This window comes from Taudactylus pleione, unplaced genomic scaffold (genome assembly GCF_031769625.1).
Source record: "Taudactylus pleione unplaced genomic scaffold, aTauple2 ptg000585l, whole genome shotgun sequence".
NCBI lineage: Eukaryota > Metazoa > Chordata > Amphibia > Anura > Myobatrachidae > Taudactylus > Taudactylus pleione.
This window is the reverse complement of record NW_028284987.1, coordinates 4,741,502-4,755,695: the sequence shown is the minus strand read 5'-3', so window position 1 is coordinate 4,755,695 and position 14,194 is coordinate 4,741,502. Positions and strand designations below refer to the sequence as shown.

At 43.4% G+C, this 14,194-nt stretch overlaps 1 protein-coding gene across 1 annotated transcript; it reads left to right on the top strand.

Annotated features, from left to right (window-relative positions):
• Positions 1-933: 933 nt before the first annotated feature.
• Positions 934-8,597, top strand: LOC148481348 (thiamine transporter 2-like). The gene is made up of 5 exons (XM_088453700.1): positions 934-1,083; positions 2,209-2,926; positions 5,371-5,563; positions 8,129-8,261; positions 8,463-8,597. The coding sequence occupies exons 1-5, from the start codon at positions 934-936 to the stop codon at positions 8,595-8,597; spliced, it is 1,329 nt and encodes a 442-aa protein (XP_088309826.1).
• The last annotated feature ends 5,597 nt before the right edge of the window (positions 8,598-14,194 follow it).

The window sequence follows — 14,194 nt, the reverse complement described above, 5'->3', positions numbered from 1 at the left end:
ATGAATGAATTAGTTGTAGATTAAAATAAAATCTAAACTACACTGTTATTTATATATATAAAAGAATTGCTAGGAAAACACCTGCTTTTCTGAGAGCCTCTGTCAGCCCTGCTCACCCTACTCTCCGTTCTATGCATTGCTAGTGGGAATATGGCAATAAAGTTTAAAACATGGATCCATCTTTCCACTAAAATGCATATAATAGTGTCTGGTATGTGTATGTATAGTTACACAGCCATCATGTGTCTGCTTAATATATATATTTTTTAAATGTAACTATTTCACTGCTCCTAGCCTGGTCGCTCTAACAGGCGTCTCATCCACCAGCTTTTAGTAGCATCTGAGCCACTGGATGGCGTTTATCAGCATCTGTGTTATTTTATTATGACTGACGACATTCAGACTGCAGACATTTTGACCCTGTCGACATCTTAGTTGTCATTGTTATGACTGTAAACATTTAACTGTGTACACTGTCTACATTTAGACCCTGTCGACAGATTGAATGTCAACATTTTGACACCTTATGACCCTGTAAACCTTATGTCCATGTTGACTTCTTTTGTTGTCGACATTTTGCCATTTGACAATTTGATTGTCTAAGTTTTGACTGTTTGAATTTTTACTACATCCCATTGTAACATTTCCCAGCAGTTTGTCTGCTAACTGACACTATTCAGTTGCTGTGCTGCAGTGACAGCTCATTGTACAGTACTTCAGCATCATGTAAGATGAGTCTTGTTTTATGCCCACTATGGAATGGATTGAAAATACCTGTATATATGTAATGTAGGTAAAAAGCCAAAAACATGAATAAGTTATAGCAACTCAAATTATATTTTACTTGTTTCAGTTATTTGACAACCATTGTGTTTATCTTTCAGAAGAGACTTTACCATCAGTTCCACAAATTCTGTGCGCTATTAAATAGCCATGAATTTAAGACTTCCTTTTAAGAACATGTTTCAAGAGCATCCAGTGTTCTTATTATGTCTATATGGATTCTTCTTCCACCTGAGACCTGCAGAACCCTTTTACACATCATATATGACTGGGCCTAACAAAAAGTTCACCATGGAAGAGGTACGAGAACACAATTCTTAGTTATATCAGTAACTTAGAAATTGTGTGAAATTGCAATGCACTCTATGGGTGAATTGTATGAAAGCCAGGGCCGTAACTAGGGTAGTGCGACCAGTGCCATGGCACAAGGCACCGCAGGGCAGGGGGCGCTGTTTGGGCCTGTCAATTTTCCTGTTTATTATCAATCTCACTTGTAGCTTCCTCTTCTTTTATCCCCAGCATCTCCTGGCCTCCCCTATCTCTTCCCTGGCCCTTCCCCGTGAGGCCATTGCCCTTCTTCAGTTGCCTTTTTTATGTCCATATTTAAAAAAATGGGGGCGTGGGGGGAGCAGAGTTAATGTACACATATGCCCCCCAGTTGCTTAACTAGTGGAATGGTCTATTGATGTTAAATGAGCTATAGCTGTACTCACTGTTATACACACTAGTTGGATGGAGCTCACCAGCCAGTGATTGTATCCAGATACTGGGTAGTGTTGCAGGATCACTGGAAAGTGTCAGTATCACAGGTAATCTCTCAGCTCTCAAAGAGCTAAGTGGAAGACTTGCATCTCACATTGTGGTGCTCTAACACAGTGAACAAGATGTCATTGCACATCCGCAGTAGTAGCCTTAGCAGCCATCTTGGTACAGGGAGTGAAGCCCCCCTGTAGGAGTAATATGTAGTCTGCACAGTAGTGTCTTCCATCATCAATACTACTGACCAGCGTATATGCACCTCTGTGAAGGTTTACCTTACCCGTAGTAATATGAATATGTCCTTTCTGTACCTGGACTACAGTTTACCTCCCCTTTCCCTGTTCTCCAACTGCAAACATAAGGAGGCGCAAGTGTAAGATGTGACTAAGTCTGCATATGGACATAGGCGTGGGCTTTATGAGCGTAGTATAAATTTGCATATTTTACACAAAACAAATGGGTGAACGTCTAACTAAGCATTTTTTTTTTTAAAAAGAGGAACTCTGCCTGTGAAAATACTCTGATTATATTTCTTATAATGGAATTATAATTCTACTAAGGATCTTGTCTCCTGGTCATACAATGTGTTAATACCTAATTTGCCTTTGAAAATATGACAACTGATACTCAAACAGATTGCTTATAATGTGTCTTCTTTCTCCCCAGGTCACGAATAAGCTCTCCCCAATATGGACAAACAGTTTGCTGCTTCTCCAGCTGCTAGTGCTCCTCTTTACTGACCTCTGCCGATACAAACCAGTCATTGTGTGTCAGGGCCTGTGCCAACTCATCAGCTACAGCCTACTGTGCTTTGCTTCCAGTTTCCGGGCCATGCAGTTCCTTCAGGTTACCTCAGCCATGGTCTCTGCATGTGACATTGCCATCTTCTCATATGTACATAGTGTAGTGGCTGCTGATCGATATGAGAAGACCATTGTCTATATCCGAGGGTGTAGCTTGCTGGGCTACATCATAGGTGCTGTGTGTGGTCAGCTCATGGTGTCAGTTGGTCATTTCTCCTACTATTACCTGAACATTATTACCTTGGAAAGTGCATCAATGGCTTTCATCATCTCCATTTTCTTGCCCATGCCCAGCAAGGATCAGCCATGTTCAGAGTGTACAAATGACCACATCAAACACAGACACATGAACGCTGTGCACAGCTGTTGTAAAATGGTGGCCAAGTTCTTCAAGCAACAGTGGCTGGACTTCCGCGAGTGCTATTCCTGCAGCATCATTACCTGGTCCTCATTGTGGGCACTTGTGTCAGTTGGATACTACCAAGTGATTGGCTCTTCCCAAACACTCTGGGATAGCTTGGAACACTCTGACAGTGTCTTTGTGCTTAATGGAGGCGTGGAAGCTGCTGCAGCTTTGCTAGGTATGAAATAGATTACACAGTCTGAGTAATTATGTGTCTCCATCACACTAATCTCTAACCCTATACACTAACTAGGGAGGACAAGGTCCTAGGCAAATATCCCTTTCTCATTGTGGCTTTTCAAATGTATCTGTCATTGGCTAAACAAAAATAAGGGGGAGGAGCATACAAAGCCATAGGAAAACCTCTTAGATGTCTTCACAATTATTTCTTATTACATTATAAGTCATATCCCTCACTCTCATGTCAAAACACTGATGGTTAAAATATCTCTGAAAAAAGAAGCAGACTGGGTGTATTCCATTCCCTGTGTTGCTTCTGGACCAGATAGCTCTCAGCTAAATATAACATATATATTTATATTAATACATTATCTGTATTAGGCATAGTTATAAAAAAAACTTATTAGACCTGCAAATGCAGGATTTCTAGAGGTACATAGGTGCCGGTGGTCCAAATGAGTGTGTGTGGCCGGTCCATGAAGAGGTCTCATAATTAACACTTAATAAGCTATAGTCTGCCTCAGACAAAGTGTTTGTAATACTTCAGACATATACAGACCAAGCTATCAACATACAGTAGGCCTTTAGATGTGGCAGAAAGACTAGCCAGCTGCCTATAATAAATGTACATACATGAGAGAACTAGCAGGAGACAGAACTGAGCTTTCTAAGCACACAGTCTCCCACCTCATGGTAAGATGGAATGGGTATGAAATCCCGACAGTCGGGATGCCTGCTGTCATTATACCGACAGCGGCATCCCAATGCTCAGGATCCCGACAAGGGTCCGGTAAGTATGGTAATCCTCCCCCCTTCTCCCCCTAACTTTAACCCTCTGTTACTGTACCCTAACACTAACCCTCCCTACCCCGCACCCTAACCCTCCCTGTTAGTGCCTAAACCTTACCCTCCCCTCTAGTGGTGCCTAACCCTAGCCCACCCCACGCTGTACCTAACGCTACCCTCCCCCCAAGTCTAACTCTTACCCCCATGATGCCTAAAGCTAACCTCCCCCCCTGCGGCTTAGACCTAATCAGCCCCGTTATACTTACGATCAGAATCCCGGCTGTCGGGATTCCGGCGTTGGCATCTCCACGACTGTCGGGATTACAGCACAGGTCGTCTGGCTGGGTAGTGGCATTCAGGTGTCGGGATTTCATCAGACAGGATACCAGCTGTAGGTATAATAACTGCATCCCGGTAAGACACGTGTCTCCTTGCTGGCAGCTGCTCTCTGTCCTCTCTAAGCTGATTGAGTACTCAGAATCACACACACAGCACACTTGGAGGCCTATTCATCAACACTAAAATAACGTTTTTAAGGACATTTTCCTTTAATAACGTTATTTTGGTGTTCATGTAGCCACTTAGCACAGGACATATCACAGATATCTCCTTGCTAAGTTCCCCTGCGTTAATTTCCACACTCCCCATACATTAGTATGGGGATGTGGAAATTGTGGTATTCATCAAATTCCGAAAATTATCAATTTTCGGAATTTGATGCAGTTACTATTCGCCACTGTGAGGTGGCGAATAGCAGGTGAAACTTACCTGTATCCACGTGTGCAGGTCCCCCGATGAGTCCCTCCGGCGCTTTGCTCCGTTCTCAGGCTCCGGAGGCTGGTCGGTCATGTGTGCTCCCCAGCAGAGCACAAGAAAGTTTAGACAAAAAAAAAAAAAGTTTTTTTTTTTTCTAAACTGTCATGTGGTCTGCTGGGAAACCACATGACAGACCAGCAGGACAGAGCCGGAGGCTGCTGCACGGACAGGTAAGTCGGGGGGGGAGGTGAGCGGAGGGAGGAGGGGGGTGGGGGAGGTCAGGGGGGTAAACTTAACACATCTGTAGGCAGTGCTGCGCATGCGCTGGTTTTACAGATGTAACAGCGCATGCGCAGCACTGTTTCCAGATGCGATAAGGTAGTGTAGGCAGGGAAAAGTATCTATTTCCCAAAAAGCTGTCATCGCAAAAATGACAGCTTTTCGGAATAGATACTTATGGCGAGGTGGAATGATGAATTCCACCTATAATTAGGTAGAACTCCATGCGAGTTCTAAAGCTAATTATCTCCAGAGAATTTTTAGGTTTAATGAATAGGCCCCTTGGTATGAGAAACTACGACCACTGGGCATGTACAGCAGCTTTGTACTATCCCTTAAACTGCATATTGTTTTAATTCATTTAATATACTTCTACTTATGTGGCAACTGGAAAGCCCTGTTTTTTCCTATGTGCTATGCCAAATACATGTTTTAAAAATATATGTTTTTATAGAGAACCGATACCTGTTCATTGAACATGTTATATATTCTTCAAATTCTATTTCCCTTATGTATCAAAAATGGGTGATAACATTAATGTTAAGTACCTGTGGTCATATCAGGTCAGTAAAATACATGATTTCACCTGATAGCTACTCTGCACCTGTTTGTTTCCTGCAGATATATTTGCACTCTCCGTGATGGACTGCATGAAGATAGACTGGAGCTTCTGGGGAGAGCTGGCTCTGTGTGTCCTCTGTGCAGTGGACAGTGCTGCCATATTCACCATGGCCTACATTAACAATATCTGGGTGGGCTATGCTGGCTACGTTGTGTGTAAGGCCTCCTATAAGATACTTACCACAATAATAATGTAAGTATGCACTCTGTACCACTACTACTGTCATGCCTATGAATGTCATATTTCTACCATGTATAGATCTATAACAGTCACTGACTATTTAGTTTCCTTTGCATGTAAAATGCTGCTGTTTGCGCAGTTATAGCAATTACCTGTAACCTGCACACACATGAGTCACACTGCGCATGCGTCACGTGTCATTACTGATGTCGCTGATGTCACTCGCAGTCAGGATTTATTCACAAAGTAGAAAAAGAGAGGGGGGTTTAACCCCCTATTGTTCCTCAGCACACTGAACCATACCAGCAACAATATATGAACACTATATGGTAATAGATTTTCAGAGATATTAGTTGCATGCATTTGCAAATACATGGAATGTTGCTAGGCCTCGTCAAGGCTTCTCTGTCACTAGCAGTCCCTACACTAAACGGTTCACATCCGAGGTGCAGAGCACCCCAAATTAAGTCCAGCCCAGGACCCCCCCAGGGCATCACACGAAAAATGGAAAAAGAGTGACAGTGTAGTGTAAAGTATAGAAGGGTGCAAGTAATTACTAAGTGTTAAGGGGTTAAAATATATGTGAAAAATTACATGAATATTAAACAAACATAAAAAGGTGATGTGGTAATGTTATGTGTTTTACTTATATAACTGTACAAAAATTGTATATTATTTCTTTTTTGTGTGCTAAAGAGTCAATAAAAATATTTTTGAAAAAAAAAAAAAAATGGTGATGTGAAAAGTAACTATGTGTATTAAGTGGTGATGCCCTCAGGAGGCCCAGCCAGGGCAGCCTCGGGGGCCCTACGCCCAAACGCTCACCCCAAATGTAATGTATGCCAATTAAAGCCTCATAATAAAGGCACATATATATTTTTTGGCAAATGTAAAGCCTCATGATAAAGGCACATACATAAATGCATCCGAATTGAGAGCCAGCTTACCTGGGAGTCACCCCTGGGAACTCCAACTAGCACTACTAGAACCAGCATGCCCTGCTAATGCTGGCTCATTCATGCATCTCATAACCACAAACAAAAAAATGGCAGCTGCTCAATCAATCTGGTAGTACTTTTTCAGGTGCATGAAAGTACTACCAGATTGATTGAGCAGCTGCCATTTTTTTGTTTGTGTTTATTCACAAAGTGATTGCCTGGAAGGGATCATTTATGGGCGACAATGCAGAGGTGACGACTGAAATGCAGACGTGACGCGGCTGTTTTCAGTCTCTGTCAGTGACTGAGATCCTGTATGCAGAATAAATGACTCCGGCGTCTCAGTTCCTGCACCCATTCTACATGACCATAGGGTTACTTAGAAGTGAGATAATCAACTGATCTGCATCCGAGCAACGTCTTTGTACGCAGTTGTTTGGATTTGCCAAGTTGCAGATGCGACGTCTCATTACAAATCCTGCCAGCTGTGGCATTTGCATATTTTTGCACAGCCGCTGTGTACAAATCTGCAGTCACTGTGGCATTAGTGTATATCGCTGAATCAGGCCCCGTACCACTTACCCATCAGAGCAATCTGCAGTCACTGTGGCATTAGTGTATATCGCTGAATCAGGCCCCGTACCACTTACCCATCAGAGCAATCTGCAGTCACTGTGGCATTAGTGTATATCGCTGAATCAGGCCCCGTACCACTTACCCATCAGAGCAATCCGCAGTCACTGTGGCATTAGTGTATATTGCTGAATCAGGCCCTGTACCACTTACCCATCAGAGCAATCCGCAGTCACTGTGGCATTAGTGTATATTGCTGAATCAGGCCCTGTACCACTTACCCATCAGAGCAATCCGCAGTCACTGTGGCATTAGTGTATATCGCTGAATCAGGCCCCGTACCACTTACCCATCAGAGCAATCCGCAGTCACTGTGGCATTAGTGTATATCGCTGAATCAGGTCCCGTACCACTTACCCATCAGAGCAATCTGCAGTCACTGTGGCATTAGTGTATATCGCTGAATCAGGCCCCGTACCACTTACCCATCAGAGCAATCCGCAGTCACTGTGGCATTAGTGTATATTGCTGAATCAGGCCCTGTACCACTTACCCATCAGAGCAATCTGCAGTCACTGTGGCATTAGTGTATATCGCTGAATCAGGCCCCGTACCATTAAACCCATCAGAGCAATCCGCAGTCACTGTGGCATTAGTGTATATTGCTGAATCAGGCCCTGTACCACTTACCCATCAGAGCAATCCGCAGTCACTGTGGCATTAGTGTACAGTGTCTCTGATTCAGGCCCAGTACCACTTACCCATCAGAGCAATGCTGATTACAGTTGTAGTACCCTACAATTCTAGCACCAATGACGGTTATGTATAAATACTATTGAAATGTACAAATCATCAGTAACAATCACAGCATATAATCAGACATCTGATTTAATAATCTAACTTACACCATACTGACATTAGAAAACTCCTCTTGCGGAGCCCTGTTCCAGTCCTGTATAACACAATGATATATGTCTGGTCACACTGCTATGACTTACAGTACCCACAGTATCACCATGTCTTGTTCTGTGTTATATAACTGATGCATGTTCCACTCCTATCCTAGGCTGAATATTGCTGTCAGTGTGAGAAAGGAAAGATACGCTTTGGTATCTGGGATAAACAATTTTGCATCCCTGCTGTTGCTAGCGATTGAGAATATAATAATGACTGGTATCAAGCAAGATATCCACAGTCAGGTAAGGAAACCCTGGCCACCACCACATTGCTTCCAGTAAATATGTGCAAACTATTAGGTATATTAGGGGTGTGGCCTTGTGACATGTTAGGAGGTATGCAATAAATAGGCCCCCAGACTATTTGCTACTATAATAATTTCTCTGCTCATACTGTAACTTTACTTTTGTGAAATTATATTTTCTCTGTTGTGTTTCTTCTAGTTTATCATCTATGCCAGCTATTTCCTTATACTATCAGGGATCATTGGTTTCATCGGAGTCTGCATAATGATTAACAAAAGAAAGAAAAACATCAGAGACCAGCAGATCACCGATAACAGCACAGGATGTCCATAACACAATGCCATCAAATATTTCTGGTGGGTGGTCCCAGCATCTAGCGTATCTAAGCAGAGCTTCTCCACCCTCTGGGTGGCTAAAAACATCTTTACACCCAGAGGATATCCTCAGGCAAGAGCAGCATCCTGCCATGGTCCCTGTATATATCTCTGACTCAGAATCCAACTCTGCAAGAGTGGGGTGCTGCCATGGTCCCCATTCTTGATCAGCAGCCTGGCATCTTCCAGCACCTGTACTTAGTAGAAGGTGGAAGAGTCCCGGGACCTATACTGGTGACACTTGGAGAAGGCTCACCAGCAGCGACAAGTCACCAAAGTCATCTATCGAGAGGTAATAATAAGCACTATCACTGTATTAATGTGGAAACAGGGAAGTTACTAAACAGTAGTGTAGAAGCTATCAGCAGTGATGTTTAGCGAGTTTAACTTTTGGGGTAGTTTAGCAGTTACTTACGGTCATGATAAAATTCAAGGACCAATGCAAAGCCCCTCTCACTAAACTGCATGTTATCTAGTTGGTGTAGCTGGACAGCACAGTTTGAACCAGCAATTAAGCTTTGCTACAGTGCTGGTCTGAATCATGTCATCTAGAGGGATATATGAAGATCATCTCCCATCACTGCAACTTTGCATGCACTGTCCAATCAGTGTGGAGTGTGCAGCACATATTCTTCTCTCCAGTCCTGGACTGCTGGGGGCTGAACCATGTGACTGGGGCTTTGAAATTGTGACATGTCCAATGGCCATTGTAACAGCATCCAGCTATAGATCATACAATACTACTACTTGTAGTGTTTGGAGCCTCCTACAGGTGAATGTGGTCTGTGCTGACAGTGCTGTCCAAATGTCTGTCAAGCCACAGGCCAGCACCCTCCCTTGCACTGGCACCCAGGGCATGTTACGCCCCTGCACTGACCCCACCCACATTACACCACTGCCCATAATACATTTTCTTAAAAGGCAATACTTGAAGTACTCACAAATAATCACAGTCATGTTTATTTTTTATAATAATTTTATTAAATGAGGACTTTTTTTGCAAACTGAAAATAAATGTAAATAATACTGATCAACTTAATTTTCAATAAAATATTCTTAAATATATATAATAGAAAAATATCAAAGATGTATTTCACCCTCAAAAATATAAATAAGCACACATAACATAAAACATAACCATAAACTTCTTAAAACTACTGTATAACTGTTAACTTTCCAATGAGGCAAGGCCAACACTGTAGTTCAATGAACTTCTATTCTCAGAAATGGCAGGTGTGGATGTCCTGGTGCAAAGTTGAGTGTTAATATAGGGCCCCTCATATTGGTGGTGCGTTCCCTTTTGAAATGACAGATAGGAGGTAGGGAGGTAAACCTGGCGTATAGGGTTCCTGTTGTGGCCTAGGAGGCATCTGCATTAGGACACTATAAGGGGTAAGTAGACCTCTGGTCCCCTTATATAGCACATTAGCCAATTTCCTCTCTGCCTCAGCTCTGTTGCTGTCATTCAATTTTCTCAGCTTCTATGCTATATTGGCTGCCACAACGTCATACTCATCTGCATTCTTTTCAATGAGTCAGTTGGTGGACTCCAGAATCCAACAAGTCATGACCTCTGGGTTCTCCCCTAACTCACATAGGGGTCTATTTACTAAGCTGTGTTAGGAGATAAAGTGAACAGAGGTAAGATACCAGCCAATCAGCTCCTAACTGTCATTTTTCAAACACAGCCTGTGACTTGGCAGTTAGGAGCTGATTGGCTGGTACCTTATCACCGTTCACTTTATCTCCTAATACAGCTTAGTAAATAGACTCCATGGTCTTTTCCTTACAGTATAGAAAAGGCAGATTGTTGTGGGGTAGGCGAGGCAGGAAGTACTGAAACTTGGATAGATGGAGGTAGGGTCACTTGGGTGGCAGTTGTAGCCTCATCTGCTTTAGTCACTATCATAGTTGATGCTTCATCAGTAAAAGCCGATGGCTTTTGGGGAAAAAAAAAAAATAATAATTGAAATGAATATTCTAACAAATCATTTTGTTCTTGTCATTTAACATTTACATTTTGTCTTTTCAGTTACCATCAACTCCGAGGAATGGCCTGCAATGGCCCATTTTCTGGATTTTCCACACTGCAATAAACCTGCACCTTGATAAAATAGACTTGGTGGTGCAGGCATGTTGTGCCATACACACCTATCTTCATCGCAAAGCCTCAACCGCACAGCACAACATCCTGTTTTAGTGACATTGCAGAATATCCAGAGTATGATGTAGGATTTACACTAGTGGAGCCAAGTGAAGTGCAAAACATCAGTGTTGAGGCAAATTAAACAGGGAGCAATAATTCAATTACTGCAATGGTGAACTATTGACCCTGTTCTTGTAATGTTGCCATATTTTACATATACTGTATCTTGTATAATAAACATTGCATACAAATTTGTTGTTATTGTTTTAATACTTACTATGCCACTGCAAGCTATTTTAAACTTCCGAGTTGGTGACAAAGGCTTGAGGAAGCTCCTCGTCAGCCATAAATAATAGCAAATCAATATACCAGAGTCTCGGCTCATGCACCTCATCTGCTCCTGCAGCGGATCTTCTGTTCAGTTCTTTCTTGAACACTGGCCCTGATTCAGAGGCGTTCGCAAAAAGCAAGCGCTCGCTCTGAATTCAGGTTGGGTGCTGTTTTTTTTAGGAGCAGCCTCCTGGCCGCTCGCATAGCTGTGGGTGACCACCCACAGCTATAGCGAGTGGCCATGATGATGGTCGCGATGGTCAAGACCATAGTGACCATCGGACTTGCGACGAGACCCTTGTGTTAGGGTCTCGTTCATCGCAAGCCGCAGAGAGCTTTCGGCTCTAACAGAGCCGGAAGCTCTCCACTGACATCACTCGTGATGTCAGTGGGGCCACCCCCAAATGGCAAGCGTTCCCTCGGGAACGCCTCCGTTTGGGTAGCCATCCCCCCAGCCTGCCCACCAAATGGGCCGAGCTGTCGTTGTTGAGTACAGCTCGCCCCCTTTGGTGCGAGACCCAGAGCGACGGATTGCCCGTCGCTAGCCGGGTCTCGCGCATGCGCACGACGGCTCCGTCGTGCACATGTGCTGTGGGCCACCATCGACCCGGTTGCGAGCGCTCAGCGCTTGCGACCGGTCTGAATCAGGCCCACTGTGTGGAGGTTTGAGATCTTTTTCCTGACCCATGCAATGTTGGCAAAAGGATGATAATGCTGGCATACCTTCTGCTGCTCTTCCAAGGCCATAGCCCTCATTATCCTATTAGAATAATCCAGTGATTTTGTTTTCCAAAAGCATAGATGTGCTCTGTAGGCTTCTATCAAATAATGGAGGAAGTTGTGACTTGTTTCTGAAGCCATTTCCTGTGTTAAAATTAATGAATAGACCTGCGGATAGCTTAGATCAGGGATGAGGAACCTCAGGCCCGGGAGGCCATTTAAGGCCCCCAGAATCATTTGGTCTGGCCCTCTGAGCTTTTTTCTGCTAGCCTCATCTGGATAGCAGAATGCCTATAATAGCACCCTGTGGCAGTGCCACCTGGAGCATCCTTAGAACGCTTCAGACTGTCCCACTGCAGTCCTTACAGCTCCTCGGAGCATCCTCAGGATGCTCCAGGCATTACTGTAATCACTGGCGATTGTGGCCGCGTCCCCATCTGACATCACACGGAGGGGGTGTGGCTTGCAATGGGCCCGCAAATAATATTATCTATATCAAAATGGCCCTCGGCAGAAAAAGGTTCCCCACCCCTGACTTAGACAGAGGATTTCTCTGAAATAAGATTGTGAAGTCTCTAGTACAGCCTATAGGGGCAGAGCATAAAACAGACCAGACCTGAATCAGGCTTCTCAGGTACTGTTAGTAAATACTTTACACTGATCTGCTGGCAGCAGGGCAAGGAAGACCTACTGGAGGATCCATTAGATGTGAAACAGTACAAAAATTAAAATGTGTGGAAAAAAACAATCATTTGTAGCTGCTATTCTTAGGAGACATTTAACTTAGGTGTAATGTAGCTAATGGAATAAAGGGTGACTATGGAAGAATCTAAAAAAAAATCTTATTTTCATATTTTTCCCTGTGTACAGATTAGCACTTTAAATAAAACAAAATAATTAAATAAATTAAAAACAGATTCAGATTATTTGCAAAAGAAAGCCCTTGCCGTCTGCAAAAATATAGGAAGCAGCTTTCATTAACAAAATGCAAACGTAGTATACAGGTAAATAACTTGTGTATACTATTAAATCAGGAAATGTTACTAAATTGTGATTAATGTTCCTAATCCCTATTACTTTAGCTGTATATAATACATAATACAACATATTTCATTCAACAGGTCTACGAAAAGGTATCATGCAGAAAATATGCTCTGACTCAGTGACTTCATGTGATACAATAACAATATACATATTTCATCATGTATCATATCTCATTTGACAAGATATCTGATTCAGGTAAGGCAGGTAATAGACATTAGGTGTGGAGGAAGCACAATTATGTAAGGAAAGCTGTTACATTCATTACCACAGGTAGGTCACCAAGTGGGAAGACACCACATATATACTCTTGAGTCTTATTTTTTCCAATCTATTACAAAAGATCTCAATATCAAAATACAACAACAGTGTTAACTAGTGATGAGCGGGTTCGGATTTCTGAAATCTGAAACCCCCAAGCCCCCCCGATATGAGCCGGGAACCGAGTCCACCTAGGGTTTTCCCGCCTGACTCGGATCTGAAATTGAGGCAAAACATCATCATCCCGCAGTCGGATCTCGCAGGTTTTGGATTCTATAAAAGGTCCCCACATCGGTGCCATTTTTAACTCCGGCTGTGGACAGTGAAGAGGGAGGGTAGGAGTTAGTGCTGGCTGGGCTCTGTTGTGCTGCTGTTGTCCATAGGGGCTGTGTCCACTCAGTCCATAGGGGCTGGCTGGGCTGTGTTGTGCTGCTGTTGGCCGTAGAGGCTGGCTGGGCTGTGTTGTGCTGCTGTTGTCCACAGGGGCTAGCTGGGCTGTGTTGTGCTACTATCATAGGGGCTGGCTGGACTGTGTTGTGCAGTCAGTTGTCCATAGGGGTGTGTCCACTCCAAAGTCTATAGGGGCTGGCTGGGCTGTGTTGTGCAGTGTTCCATAAAGGCTGTAGTCCTAAAGGGGTGCTGTAGTGTTGTCCAGGGGCTGATCTGTCCATCAGGGGTGCTCCCCCCAAGTGCAAAAAAACAATTATTTTTTTCTGTGTTTGTGAATTGTGTGTGCAGTAGCCACCAAGCGTGCGCCTGTGTCATAAATCAAGGGCCGGCTGGCTCATCTGTTAAAGGGTGGTGTAACCCCCAAAGTGCACGCCAAAAAAAATACAAAAATATTTTTTTCTGTGTTTGTGAATTGTGTGCGCAGTAGCCGCACATGAATTAGCAAAGTAGCAGTGCCAAGTGTGCACCTGTGCCATAAGTAAAGGGCTGGGTTGCTCATCTGTTAAAGGGTGGTGTAACCCCCAAAGTGCACTACAAAAAAAATAAAAATTTCTTATTTTCTGTGTTTGTGAATTGTGAGCACTGTAGCTACACGTGCATCAACAAAG